This window comes from Lissotriton vulgaris, chromosome 1_1 (assembly GCF_964263255.1).
Source record: "Lissotriton vulgaris chromosome 1_1, aLisVul1.2, whole genome shotgun sequence".
NCBI lineage: Eukaryota > Metazoa > Chordata > Amphibia > Caudata > Salamandridae > Lissotriton > Lissotriton vulgaris.
In genome coordinates, this window is record NC_141685.1 from 1,843,107,508 (window position 1) to 1,843,122,543 (window position 15,036).

At 46.5% G+C, this 15,036-nt stretch overlaps 1 protein-coding gene across 1 annotated transcript in view; it reads right to left on the minus strand.

Annotated features, from left to right (window-relative positions):
* The window catches only part of DOCK4 (dedicator of cytokinesis 4), a 1,616,764-nt gene that overhangs the window by 99,030 nt on the left and 1,502,698 nt on the right, over nt 1-15,036 (minus strand). The window contains exons 48-49 of the mRNA XM_086919301.1: nt 13,098-13,179; nt 12,884-12,993 (exon numbers count right to left, since the gene is read on the minus strand). Coding sequence (XP_086775427.1) covers nt 12,884-12,993; nt 13,098-13,179 — 192 coding nt within the window. The remainder of the gene's footprint in view (nt 1-12,883; nt 12,994-13,097; nt 13,180-15,036) is intronic.

A 15,036-nucleotide genomic window follows, 5' to 3' on the forward strand; every position in this document is an offset into this window, starting at 1 on the left:
GGGTAAGACCTCCCTAAGAATGACAGGTTTAAAAATCCCCATCACCAAAATTAAATGGAAACACAAATCGGACAAAATAACCATCCATGAAGGGCAATGGACTTGATAAACAGTCATTGGTGACTCTGGATGTGATTTTTTTTTTCGGTGGTGCACAGATAAAACTGGTGTGCCCACCTACAATGGACCACACATACACACACACACACACACACACACACACAAGTACCCAAAGGTTATAGGGACATTATAGTTAGAAAATAGAATTTCAAAAAAGTTACAAATTCACAAAAAAAAGAAAGGTTACAGGGACGTTCTAGTTAGGTTTAGATTTTATCTGCACAAAACCCTAGCAGAACAAGTTACTTACCTTCTGTAACGCTTTTCCAGGGTAGATTCAGTAAAGTAGCCTGTACATCAGGTGAAAAATCTGAAGATCAAAGCCAGGCATGCCTTCTAGTAGCAATTGAGGAACTCATCACTCTGCCGACCGAGTCTGCTGTGTCCAGACCCGACTGGATGACCCGACATGCTGCCGCTTGAGAATCTGAAAGTGCCTCAAGAAAATGAACACTATCATCTTCAGGAAGATTAGGAGCCAAATGCTTGACAGAGTCCATTACAACACGAATGTACCTCCCCAGCAAACATGTGGCGTTTGTTGATTTCAGAGCCATACTTGCAAAAGAAAACACCTTTTTGGCCGACTGCTCTAATTTCTTTGAGTCTCTATCTCCTGGGGTGGTATGGAAGGAACCAGAAGCCTGAACCACCAAGCTTTCTGGAAATGGATGAGCAGAAAGGAAAGCTGGGTCACCAGGAGCAGGTCTATACCTCCTTGCCACTGATCTAGAAACTGCAGGGACAGACATGGGTTTCTGCCACACTTCCATAATTGGTTCCATCAACACCTCATTGAAAGGCAGCTGAGGTTCATTAGAAGAGGAAGGAGAATTTAGCACTTCAGCCATAATACTTGACTTTACCTTAGCTGAGGGCAACTGAAGGTCCAACAATTCAGCAGCTTTTCTGATGAACAATTGACAAGGGGCAACATCCTGTGAAGGTAAAGCCTTCGGAGAAGAAAGCTCCCACTCTGGGTAAGTTTCAAGGCCACTAGCCTCACGTAGACCTTCAAACTCGTCTACGGAGTTGAGTATCTCCCCTGCCTCCTGCTCTTGCTGGTACTCATCATCCTCCAGCAGTCTTTGCGCTTTCCTCCTGGAATGCTGCTTCAAGATTGGCGTTGGCAGCGCCAGACGCGACGCCGGTGACGGTTGGAACCCAGGACGACGCCGGCCCAACACCAGACGGTGCCGCTGATCGAGGTATTTGAGTCGAAAACCTTAGCGCCGGGAACTGCCAAGATGGAGCCGTTGGCATAAAAGGCACGTAAGGCCCCTGGGCATACTGCTGGGGGATGCCCAAATTAAAGGCAAGCGGACCCACAGCGCCAGAAGGCACAACAGTAGGGTAGGATGCCCTGGTAAACATGCTAATCGTCGCATTAAGGAAATGAAAAGGATCCAATGCTGGTCCTGGGAAAGGAGAATAAGGATCCGAAACCCTCTGCTCTGAATCCATCCAAGGCCGAACGGGAGTGCTGAGGCTGCGGAGCCAGAGACATTGGCGCCCGCCCAGGTGAAGTTGCATGAATAGGAGACGACTTCCTGGGAGCCGGAGAATTCCTGGGCGTCGCCCGGCGTCACCTGCGGAGAAGGCGACGGAGAGATAAAGTCTTTTTCACGACGCTGCTGTATGGGAGTAGCTGATCTCGATGCCCTGCCCTTCGAAGAACGACATTGTGATCCATGTCTTCTCTTTGACTTCTTATGCTTTTTCGACTTCGAAGTATGCAAGGTTAACAACTTTGATCGCTTACACCCCCTATTCTTCTTTTCGCATGCGCCATGAAGAGTTTGGCCTCTTTCAGTGACTTCAGGTTCATCTTCTGACAGCACGAACACCCTTCGACGTTGTGGTCTGAAGAAAGACACCAAAGACAGTCATCATGGGGGTCCATGATAGACATATGGTCCCCACAACTCCGTGCAGGGCTTGAAACCCAACTTCTTCAAAGTAGCCATTCTCACTGCAACACAAAGAAGAGGAAGAAACAAAGTAATCACAGTAAAATGGTGATTCTCAGAAAAAAAACGTTAAGTGTCGACGGCGCAGAAATAAGGGAACTGACGTCAGCACGCCAACGAGGTCTTCTTATGGCTCTGGTGACCCTATGCGGTGTCGCGAGTGGAGCCGTTCTACTATGACGTCCTCATTGATGTAGGAGAGCTAAGAACAGAATTTCCGTGGAATGCTGGTGTAGGGGTAGGTCAAAAGGTGAGAATCCACATGAAGATGTATCCATCAGAAATTCTGTAGTTATAGTTATCTCAAGTTACTATAACTCACGCCACAATGCACAGTTTTCTCTGCAATAATGTCACTGCAAATGTTGCAGTGATATTATCAATGTCACAGAAAATGTCATGAGTGATATAATATGTGGAGTAATTAGGAGTGCATAGCAAGGGCGCAAGTTATAGTCACCTTAGCTCACAAGTTAAAGTTACTTGAGATAACTAGAACTAGAACTGTTGAATTTCTGTGGTTTTGTGTGTGTAAAATCTAAACCAAACTAGAGTTCCTGTAACTTTTTTCCTTTAGTGATTTCTAAAGTTTTTTTAAATTCTATTTCCTAACTATAACATCCCTTTAACCTTTGTTTTTTTTCATTGAATTTCTACGGTTTGCAACGCTATTTCTCAACTATAAATTCCCTATAACCTCTGTTTTTTTCAGTGAATTTCTAGGGTATTTGTAGCTTAAAGTAATTTTTAATTACCATATGTTAATCAATGAGTCACCACGCACGTTCTTTGGCCAGGCCAGGCCCTGCAGCCAACCCCCGCATACAGCCAACCCCACGCCACGTAGAGCCGTCAGCCATGTGCGGCAGGGGTTGGCTGCAATGCCTTGCCTGCAGCCAACCCCCTGCATGAAGCATACTTGTCTGTGTGAGTGCCTGTGTGGGTCTGTGAGTGGCTCTCTGGGTCTTTGAGTGGATGTATCAGTGACCGTATATGTGTGTGTGAGTGACTGTATGGGTGTGTGAGTGGATGTATGTGATTGGGTGAGTAAGTGGTTGAGTGGGAGTGTGAGTGGTTGTCTGGGGGTATGTGATGGATGGGTGCACGAGTAGGTGTGTGAGTGGCTGTATGGGTATGTCAGTGGGTGTGTCAGTAGTTTTGCTGCATGGGTGTGTAAGTGGCTGTGAGTTACAGATTCATATCCGTGGATCCATCGCAGATTTGCACGGGCCTACACAGAATAAGACGATGGGTCAGTGGATCCTCGAGCACAAAAAAAACCATTTGTCCGCAATTTCTTACCCATGATGGGTCCTTCACAACTTCTTTCTCACTATCATCATTGTCATCATCATTGCCCTCCTGTAAAATGTGAGGGGTCTGTTCTTGTGTCCTGATCGTCGACTCAGAAGGTGTCACCAAAGGGTCTTTAGTGGCTTGAGTAGGTGGTTGAGATGCTGGAGAGGTCTGTACTGACCTCGGTAAATGATTATAATCATCCAGCATATACTGTAGATTAGAGATAAGCATCAAATGCATCTGTGCCATGAGAGGTTCAGGCTCAGGTTGCGTTCAACATATTGAATAATCTTCCGCTTCTTCTTCTAGGTCTTCCTCCTCATCTGAGTCCTGACAATTTATGAGCAGTTCCGGAGGACTTCGAGCCGCCCTGAATCTATCATCATCATCAGAATCTTCATCATCTGAAGAAAATAACTCTGCTGGAGGCTGAGAAGGGGTTTTATTCGGCATTAGAGCCTCTGAAGACGAATGGCGTCAATGAAGAAGAGAACTTGAAGATTTCAGTGGAACTAAAGCCATCATCGACGAATCCACAGTAACGAAGCCATCAACAAAGCCACCACCGACGAAGCCACCATCGGCGAAGTCACCGACGACGGAGCTACCGCCGACGAGACTGACGACGACGACGAAGCCATCGCCGACGGAGCCACCGTCGACGAGGCTGCCGTCGATGACAAAGCAAGAGTCGACGAAGCCTTCCTCTTCTTCTGCTTGGATGATATCGTCGACGATGTCAAAGGTATAGTCTACGAGATAGGCCTCACCTTCACAGATACAATCATCGCGGGCGAAGATGCCGACGACAGGATCATGGCCGTCTTCATAGATGATGATGCAGAAGTCAGCGACGCAGACTCTATGACGGCAGCTCTCGTCGACTGGGGAGTGATGATGAAGTCGTCGACGAGATGGGCAGTTTTTGAGGTAAAAACTGTGTAGATGGAGTCTTAGACACCTGAGAGTCAGATCTCGAGGGCGTAACAGGTGCAGGAAGACTCTGAGGGGGAGAACTCACCCTTTTTGAAGTGGAAGGTTGATCCTTGTTATGTTTCTTCATCACTTTAGGTTTAGGAGATGTCTTCAGATGTTCACTTGTTCTCTTCATAGATGAAGAAGTTTTGATGAAAGACACACTCTTCACATCAGAGACAGGGTTCTCTGAAGTCTTCAACTTCTGTAGCCACGGAAGGATGGCTTTCTCTGTCTTTCAAGGTCTTCTGAGAGAAGGTTCTACATATCTTGCAATCCTTAACTTGATGTTCAGGATACAGGCTATATATACAAGTTTTTTGAGGATCTTCAGAATGAAGACTCTTCTTTCCACAGGAACCACAAGGCCTGAAGAGGGACTTCTTGGTGGTACAAAAAACGGAATTCCTGAGAGAAAAAGAGAAGAAAACTGAGCAGAGCTCAGGGAGACTCCCTTCACACGACATGTGGTAAAAAATCAGAGGGCCTGAGCATCTGAGGAGAATATTCTAAGAGGGTGCTGATGCCCGATTGGCCGGAATTTGGACCAAAACATAATGACTAAGATATATCACAGAAATGATATGTCGTCTATCTAGGAAAAACTCTATAGTTTTGCTTTCTCTATGTATATATGCTTGTGTCATGGCTACATTGCTATGTTATTTACCGTGGGACTCCCACTTCGAGGACGGGGAATATTCAAGCATGTGAATCTATGAAAGACACCCCAATACTGGAGAAACTTATGTTATGATAAATATATTTTCTCAAAAGTGCTTCGGGTGCGGCCTCCTTGCTCGCTCGATGCGTGATTGCCATGTGACCTTGAAAAAAAGCATTTGATTAGTTCATAACATTTCCCATTGTAACCGTTGGAGTACCCCACCCATTTTAGTCATTGTCTCTACAGCGTTTGATAAGACACACCCCTTCTGCTTAGAGAGCTTTTTTGAAAAGTTTTTTTGCTGTGTACACATATCTTATACTACACACAACATGCAACGATCCTCTTGATCAATATTCATTGTCTGTACATTAGCCTTCCACGTGTGATGGCAATGCATCTGAAGCGTTACATCAAAAAACAAATGTGTGTTACACGATGCATCTGGTGTATGTGTGTGCACATTATTGTGTTGCCTTTCGCCTGGTTATTGGTGGCTCGACGGGGTATCATCAGCCACAGGCAGAGTGCACATCCTAGATCACATGTGACAAACAGTAAAGAGTAAAGAGTAATGTGTAGATTTGTGTTGCCAGACTTTACCAGTATAGTAGTGTAGTAGTATAGTAGTGTGTCATATGTATAGTAGTGTGTCATATATGTCATATGTGTCATATGTGAGACTTTCAGATTCACGTTTGACATGCATTTCTGGACTGCAATGAGCGTTATCACTGTGTATGAAGTAGCCTCACTGCTGATCCTCCCTCCATCCGAGCACATTCACGAGCACATTCACATGTGTGCGCTTTGCGATAGCAACACTTTCAATAATACCGCACACCATTGGCATGCGTGTCTATGCATATCTAAAACCTTGACAACAACATGTGATGTTGTCCATTCAATGTTTTTCGAACAGCATCTCATTAGCGATAGTTGCCGCCCTCCTGGTACATGCTACATCAATGTAAATTGCGGATTGTGCGACGTCAAAACTGCGACAAGTCAAGTCAAGTCAAGTCATAAAATTTGTATAGCGCACTACATACCCAGAGGGTTTCAAGGCGCTTAGGAAGGGGAGGGGGATTATTTGTCAAATATCCACGTTTTAAGCTGCTTTCTGAACGCTAGGTGATTCTGGGTGAGGCGAAGGTAAGCGGGGAGTGAGTTCCATGTTTTGGCAGCCAGGTATGAAAAGGATCTGCCTCCCATGGTGGTCTTGTTGATGCGAGGTACAGTGGCGAAGGCTTGACTGGAGGAGCGAAGTTGGCGGGAGGGGGTGTAGAATGACAGTCGCGAGTTGAGGCAATCTGGTCCGATGTCGTAGAGTGATTTGTGTGCGTGGGTAAGCAGTCGGAAAGTGATCCTCTTATTGACGGGTAGCCAGTGGAGGTCTTTAAGGTGACCAGAAATGTGTTCGTTGCGTGGGATGTCTAGTATGAGCCTGGCTGAGGCGTTTTGGATTCGTTGTAGTTTCTTCTGGAGTTTAGCGGTGGTGCCTGCGTATAGGGTGTTTCCGTAGTCCAGTCGGCTCGTGACTAGAGCGTGGGTGACTGTTTTTCTTGTTTCAGAGGGGATCCAGCGAAATGTTTTTCTGAGCATGCGAAGAATGTTAAAGCAGGAAGAGGATACGGCGTTGACTTGTCTGTTCATGGAGAGTGAGGAGTCCAGGATGACGCCAAGGTTCCGTGCGTGGTCTGTCGGGATGGGTGCTTTTCCGAGGGCTTCCGGCCACCAGGAGTCGTCCCATGCAGAGGGGGATGTACCTAAGATGAGGACTTCTGTTTTGTCTGAATTCAGTTTCAGACGGCTTTGTTTCATCCATTCGGCGACTTCTTTCATTCCTTCGTGTAGGTTAGTTTTGGCGGTGCTGGGGTCCTTGGTGAGAGAGAGGATCAGTTGAGTGTCGTCCGCGTAGGAGATGATGTTCAGGTTGTGTTGCCGGGCGATGGTCGCTAGGGGGCTCATGTATACGTTGAAGAGGGTGGGACTGAGTGAGGATCCTTGAGGTACGCCACAAATGATTTCAGAGGCCTCGGACTTGAATGGTGGGAGGCGGACTCTCTGGGTTCTTCCGGTGAGGAACGAGGTGATCCATTCCAGTGCTTTTCCTTGGATACCGATGTTTCTGAGGCGTTGTAGAAGGGTGCTGTGGCAGACAGTGTCGAAGGCTGCAGAGAGGTCGAGGAGGATGAGGGCGACTGTGTCTCCATTGTCCAGTAGAGTTCGAATGTCGTCTGTTGCTGCGATGAGGGCGGTCTCAGTGCTGTGTTTGGCTCGGAAGCCAGATTGTGAGGGGTCGAGTGATTTGTTGGCTTCGAGGAAGGCGGCGAGTTGGTTGTTGACAGCTTTCTCGATGACTTTGGCCGGGAATGGAAGAAGCGAGATGGGGCGGTAGTTTTTGAGTTCGGTGGGGTCTGCTGTTGGTTTTTTCAGAAGGGCGGTGAGTTCAGCGTGTTTCCAGTCTTCTGGGAAGGTAGCGGAGTTGAAGGAGCAGTTGATGACGTCTCGGAGGTGCGGGGCTATGACGGAGTCTGCTTTGTTGAAGATGTGGTGAGGGCATGGGTCTGTGGGGGATCCGGAGTGGATGGAATTCATCAGGCGGATGGTGTCCTCAGTGGAGATAAGGTTCCAGGCGTTAAGGGTGTTTACGGGGGGAAGATGGTCAGCAGATGGTAGGGTGGGTTGGCTTCCGGGTTGGTTGTCAAAGCTGTTGTGGATGTCAGCAATCTTGTTGTGGAAAAAAGAGGCTAGGGAGTCGCAGAGGGTTTGAGATGGGGTGATGTCGTTGGAGTTGGCGGCGGGGTTTGAAAATTCCTTGACGATGTTGAATAGTTCCTTGCTGTTGTGGGCGTTGTTGTCAAGTCGATCCTTGAATGCTGTTTTCTTGGCTTTTCGGATCAGTTGGTGGTGGGTGCGGGTGGCGCTTTTGAAGGCGTCCTTGGTGCTGGTGGATGGGTCTTTTTTCCAGGCCTTTTCAAGGGAGCGGCACAGTTTCTTGGACTTCTTGAGATCATCGTTGAACCATGAGGCCTTCTTGTTGCCAAGTTTGTGTTGACGTTTTTTCAGTGGTGCTAAGGTGTCGGCGGTGTTGGATAACCAAAGGGTGAGGTTGGAGGCGGCTTCGTTGGCGTTGGAAGAGAGGGCTGGGGAGGTTCGAAGGAGCGATGTGGAGATCTGATCCGTGGTGATTTTGTTCCAGTTTCTTTGTAGAGTTGGTTGGAGGTGGATGATGGGTTTCGGCTTGTTGTAGGTGAAGTGAACGCAGCTGTGGTCGGTCCAGATGAGATTCGTAGTGTGGCTGAAGGAGACATGGTTGCTGGAGGTGAAGATGGGGTCGAGTGTGTGACCTGCGATGTGGGTGGGGGAGGTGACCAGTTGTTTAAGTCCGAGGTTGGCGAGGTTGTCCAAGAGGGTGGTGGTGTTGCGGTCGTTGATCTTTTCAAGGTGGAAGTTGAGGTCTCCCAGAAGGATGTAGTCTTTGGAAGGGAGCGCGTGTGGGGTGATGAAGTCCGTGATGTCTTCACTGAATTTTGCGCGGGGTCCTGGTGGTCTGTAGAGGAGGGTGCCTCCGAGTGTGGTCTTGGGGTCGATGTGGATCTGGAAGTGAAGGTGTTCGGAGTTAGCGAGGTTGGCGTCGGAGCTGGTAGAGATGCGGATGGATTTCTTATGGATGATAGCGATTCCTCCTCCTGTATGGTCGGTGCGGTCCTTGCGTGTGATCTTATAGATATCAGGGATAGCGATGGCGATGTCAGGGGCGGAGGAGGCGTTCATCCATGTTTCCGTTAGGAAGGCGACGTCAGGAGAGATGGTGTCTAGGAGGTTCCAGAGGTCAATGGCGTGCCTGTGGACCGAACGGGTGTTGAGAAGGATGCATTGTAGGTGGTTGGGGTCTGGAATCTGTGGTGTGGTCGTAGCGGGGATGTTGTCGGTGCCGCTAAATTTGCAGGAGAGGCAGGAGAACGGTCCATGGGTGCGTCCAGGAGCGGCATGGACGCAGTTGGGGGCGCGACCAGGGTTAAGGGCTAGGAGGGTGGCGGCATCGTAGGTAACGCGGGAGGGCTGGGGAGCGCGAGGGGCAGGGGGTCTGGCGCTGGGCGCGGTCCAGGCACGGACGGGCGTAGACGGGCTTACCTTTGGCGCACCTTCGGCGTGGCCGAAGCGCGTGGACGCTGCGCGTGGGGGCATTGGCCATAAATGGATGTTGGAGGGGGCGGAGCGTGGGAGGGGCAGCAGCTGGGAGGCGGTAGCAGGGAGGAGGGGCGGGCCAGGGGACACACAACAAGATGGAGGGTCACAGGGCACCGGGGGCTAAAGGATGAACTTATTAAACCAACACAGCGCGAGGCTGAAATCAACAAACAAACACAATGCGAGGCGGAATTAATGAAATCAATGCAGCGCGAGGCGGAATGAAAACAAGCAAACACAATGCGGAATTAATGAAATAAATGCAGCGCGAGGCGGAGTGAAAATAAACAGACACAATGCGAGGCGGAATTAATGAAATCAATGCAGCGCGAGGCGGAATGAAAACAAGCAAACACAATGCGGAATTAATGAAATAAATGCAGCGCGAGGCGGAGTGAAAATAAACTGACACAATGCGAGGCGGAATTAATGAAATCAATGCAGCGCGAGGCGGAATGAAAACAAGCAAACACAATGCGGAATTAATGAAATAAATGCAGCGCGAGGCGGAGTGAAAATAAACAGACACAATGCGAGGCGGAATTAATGAAATCAATGCAGCGCGAGGCGGAATGAAAACAAGCAAACACAATGCGGAATTAATGAAATAAATGCAGCGCGAGGCGGAGTGAAAATAAACAGACACAATGCGAGGCGGAATTAATGAAATCAATGCAGCGCGAGGCGGAATGAAAACAAGCAAACACAATGCGGAATTAATGAAATAAATGCAGCGCGAGGCGGAGTGAAAATAAACAGACACAATGCGAGGCGGAATTAATGAAATCAATGCAGCGCGAGGCGGAATGAAAACAAGCAAACACAATGCGGAATTAATGAAATAAATGCAGCGCGAGGCGGAGTGAAAATAAACAGACACAATGCGAGGCGGAATTAATGAAATCAATGCAGCGCGAGGCGGAATGAAAACAAGCAAACACAATGCGGAATTAATGAAATAAATGCAGCGCGAGGCGGAGTGAAAATAAACAGACACAATGCGAGGCGGAATTAATGAAATCAATGCAGCGCGAGGCGGAATGAAAACAAACAAACACAATGCGGAATTAATGAAATAAATGCAGCGCGAGGCGGAGTGAAAATAAATAAGCACAATGCAAGGCGGAATTAATTAAATTAATGCAGTTACAGCTCTGTAGTCTCGGCCAGATCGTCAGCAGGAGCTGGGATCAGGGAGCATGGGGGAGCGACCGTGCTGGAGGAGGTCCAGGTGATCACAGCGCGTCAGAGGAGGTAGGGAGCACTCTGTTCGTGGGTGGGAGGGGCAGCAGCTGGGAGGCGGTAGCAGGGAGGAGGGGCGGGCCAGGGGACACACAACAAGATGGAGGGTCACAGGGCACCGGGGGCTAAAGGATGAACTTATTAAACCAACACAGCGCGAGGCTGAAATCAACAAACAAACACAATGCGAGGCGGAATTAATGAAATCAATGCAGCGCGAGGCGGAATGAAAACAAGCAAACACAATGCGGAATTAATGAAATAAATGCAGCGCGAGGCGGAGTGAAAATAAACAGACACAATGCGAGGCGGATTAATGAAATCAATGCAGCGCGAGGCGGAATGAAAACAAGCAAACACAATGCGGAATTAATGAAATAAATGCAGCGCGAGGCGGAGTGAAAATAAACAGACACAATGCGAGGCGGAATTAATGAAATCAATGCAGCGCGAGGCGGAATGAAAACAAGCAAACACAATGCGGAATTAATGAAATAAATGCAGCGCGAGGCGGAGTGAAAATAAACAGACACAATGCGAGGCGGAATTAATGAAATCAATGCAGCGCGAGGCGGAATGAAAACAAGCAAACACAATGCGGAATTAATGAAATAAATGCAGCGCGAGGCGGAGTGAAAATAAACAGACACAATGCGAGGCGGAATTAATGAAATCAATGCAGCGCGAGGCGGAATGAAAACAAACAAACACAATGCGGAATGAATGAAATAAATGCAGCGCGAGGCGGAGTGAAAATAAATAAGCACAATGCAAGGCGGAATTAATTAAATGAATGCAGTTACAGCTCTGTAGTCTCGGCCAGATCGTCAGCAGGAGCTGGGATCAGGGAGCATGGGGGAGCGACCGTGCTGGAGGAGGTCCAGGTGATCACAGCGCGTCAGAGGAGGTAGGGAGCACTCTGTTCGTGGGTGGGAGGGGCAGCAGCTGGGAGGCGGTAGCAGGGAGGAGGGGCGGGCCAGGGGACACACAACAAGATGGAGGGTCACAGGGCACCGGGGGCTAAAGGATGAACTTATTAAACCAACACAGCGCGAGGCTGAAATCAACAAACAAACACAATGCGAGGCGGAATTAATGAAATCAATGCAGCGCGAGGCGGAATGAAAACAAGCAAACACAATGCGGAATTAATGAAATAAATGCAGCGCGAGGCGGAGTGAAAATAAACAGACACAATGCGAGGCGGAATTAATGAAATCAATGCAGCGCGAGGCGGAATGAAAACAAGCAAACACAATGCGGAATTAATGAAATAAATGCAGCGCGAGGCGGAGTGAAAATAAACAGACACAATGCGAGGCGGAATTAATGAAATCAATGCAGCGCGAGGCGGAATGAAAACAAGCAAACACAATGCGGAATTAATGAAATAAATGCAGCGCGAGGCGGAGTGAAAATAAACAGACACAATGCGAGGCGGAATTAATGAAATCAATGCAGCGCGAGGCGGAATGAAAACAAGCAAACACAATGCGGAATTAATGAAATAAATGCAGCGCGAGGCGGAGTGAAAATAAACAGACACAATGGGAGGCGGAATTAATGAAATCAATGCAGCGCGAGGCGGAATGAAAACAAACAAACACAATGCGGAATTAATGAAATAAATGCAGCGCGAGGCGGAGTGAAAATAAATAAGCACAATGCAAGGCGGAATTAATTAAATTAATGCAGTTACAGCTCTGTAGTCTCGGCCAGATCGTCAGCAGGAGCTGGGATCAGGGAGCATGGGGGAGCGACCGTGCTGGAGGAGGTCCAGAATTATTCACACCCCTGCGCTGGCCTGGCGTACGCAAGCCCAGCCCACTTTCCGTACGTTTAAATAGGATAACGATTAAGCCACATGTCCCAGTTCATCCACACAGCCTCAGGTGATATGGCTGCATCGACATATTACATAACTCATGATTTGTTCTATGACATCATTTATATCACAGATGACATCTCAAATGACATCACTGATGACATCATCCAAAGAGTGTGTTCGTTTGTTTCAGAGTTTACATAGTGGAGGGGAAGTACCATATTACTTTTCTACCTAATATTGTATAGCCTGTGTCCAGCTGTGATATAACCCATCGACAAAATCTAAATCCAAATCTCATAGGATATAATGGCATTTAGATTATGGCAGCCGGGATATCTGTCACCGTTTTGATGGAGTCTGCCAAAATCTAAATCAGGCCTTTAGTGTTTACAAAAGGCAGATCCTCCTAATCCTCCATCATAGGTGTGTAGAGGTATTGAACATATTATAAATCTTTGTATTGAATAAGAGGAAAACAATTTCCTGAAATAGTTCTCCTTCAAAAAGATATGATGAGTTTACAGGCCAAATCTTATTGATCATGATAGAAAGGCATTGTGCACAGTAATGAAGAGTAATGCTTACCTGGGATGACTCAGTAGGAGTTGGGTAGATGGCACTGAAAGGTCTTTCCCTTGGTGAAAGACAGGGGTTGTCTCTAGATTGCTTATGCTTGTCAGATAGTAGCGGTGAAGCTGGATGAAATAAAAAACATGTTAGGAGATGCTAGTTTTAAATTGCTGCCAAAAAAAGGCTAAAATTATATAGTCATTATCACATCACACTTCATTGTACTGACCTCTGGCACTAGATGGAGCAGAACTGGTGACATTTGGCGAAGCAGAATGCGTAGAACTCAGGCTTGAGGTAGATGGGCTTGGCTGAAAATGTAGAAAGAACATTATTTTGTGGTTCTTAATATTGGATCTATAAACACGTTACCTCCTTTAAAATGCCCAAGTAAATATTAGGAAGCCTTTTAACCCTTTCGATGCTGATGACGAGCTCAGCTCGTCATGTAACGCGGTAATTTAAAAATTGCCGCACAGCGCGAAAATCGCCGCAGCATCGATGCGGTTAAATTATCATATCTCAATTGTTTTTCCTTTGCTTTTTTTACAGATACACATTTTTCTTACATGTTTTGCTTGATTCAATTCATTCTTTCACCTTGAATCAGTTACTCTCTCTAACAAGCATCGGCACTCTCACACAGAACAATGTTTAGCAATTTTGTAAATTGGATAATGTGATATTTACAGTGCTGTCACTTCAGTTATCCTTTTAAATAACCAAAACGACCTCAAACAATTTACACCCACCAAGGTTGAGGAAGGGTGGTGAATTTTGGTAATTTTGGCACTTGTATACGAACAATGGAGGAAGAGTACAAGTAACTGCAGGTGAATTGTATATACCTACTCTAAGATATATACACTTTCTCTTCCAAAAGAGTGGTAGGAATTTAGAGTTTAGGTCGGCCCAAGCGTAAAGTAAACATGACTGATAGGCCAAAATTACTCTCTTTTCTATATTTCACAAGCAGAATGAAGGTAGGTCCATCTTACGGATCTCCCCTACTACTTTATAAAATAGGAACACAATTTTGGAATTTCAAAGAACATTCTTTTCAGTTTAGTGAAGCGGTATGTACCATTTCAGGGAAGGTGTGGTTCATTACATTTCATAACAATGGGTGAAACAAAAGTAAATCCTGTAGGAAATTGAGGACGTCAAAGAATCCCTGCTATGTAAAAAAAAGTCTTGAAAATGTTTTAACTCCTTTGTTCAGTCAATAGAAAACATTAGAGATTGATAGTGGATGTTCACCAATTGGTTCCACTAGAGCAATTGTTGCAGGGCTACAAAGATGAAGAACTCTGATCTTTTATGTCCTTTGGCCACTTTCCAGAGAAACCAGATCAATGGCTACCCCTAACCTGCTGACAAAAGTTTTAGGGGTCTGCTTTGTTCATTGCATGTTAATCTTGTTAATTCCACTGTAAATGCTTCGCTGACTGCCCACCAGGAAAGGCTAAGGGAAGATCCGAGGATGTGGACGTTTTTACAACCAAACAACTCTTTCTGAGCCTAGGGAAGTACAAAAGTGGCAGCAAATATCAAAGGGACACTTGAACTCTCTTTTTATTCAGAACTTTTACTACTTGTACATCTAGAAGACCAGTTCAGTGATGCACAGGACAAACTGAAAATAATTTTGTAGCCCAAGACCTGTATGGCTCTATTTCTCAGCTCTGTCTGGTATCCTACAAATAAGCATACAACACATGTATGGTGGATGGGTTATCTTGACAGAGGAGCATTGTACTACAAGAAGGAAATGGGGTGACTATGGTGCGCAAAATTAAAATACTCCGGTATCAGATCTTCCCTTCTTCCAGTCTTGCGGAATGATTGAGCAGCATTAAAGGTCCAGAAAGGTGGATCTAGCTTATTCTAAAATCGCTCTAGAGCAATTTTATGTCAGGACTGGGGGCTTCAGATTATGCAATACATTTCTCAATTGTATTGCTCAGCAGCCAAAAGAACATTATATCAACACAATAAAGACTACAAATCCCATAAGTCTTTGATTTGATACAGATCTAACAGTCCTACCATAGAGTCCACCATATAGAACATCCATCAAGAAAAAGCACTTCCTCTTTCTTCACTATTCAGCAGACAGATAAGTGCTTTTTCTTGGTGTTATTTATGAGTCAATGTAATGTTTTTTA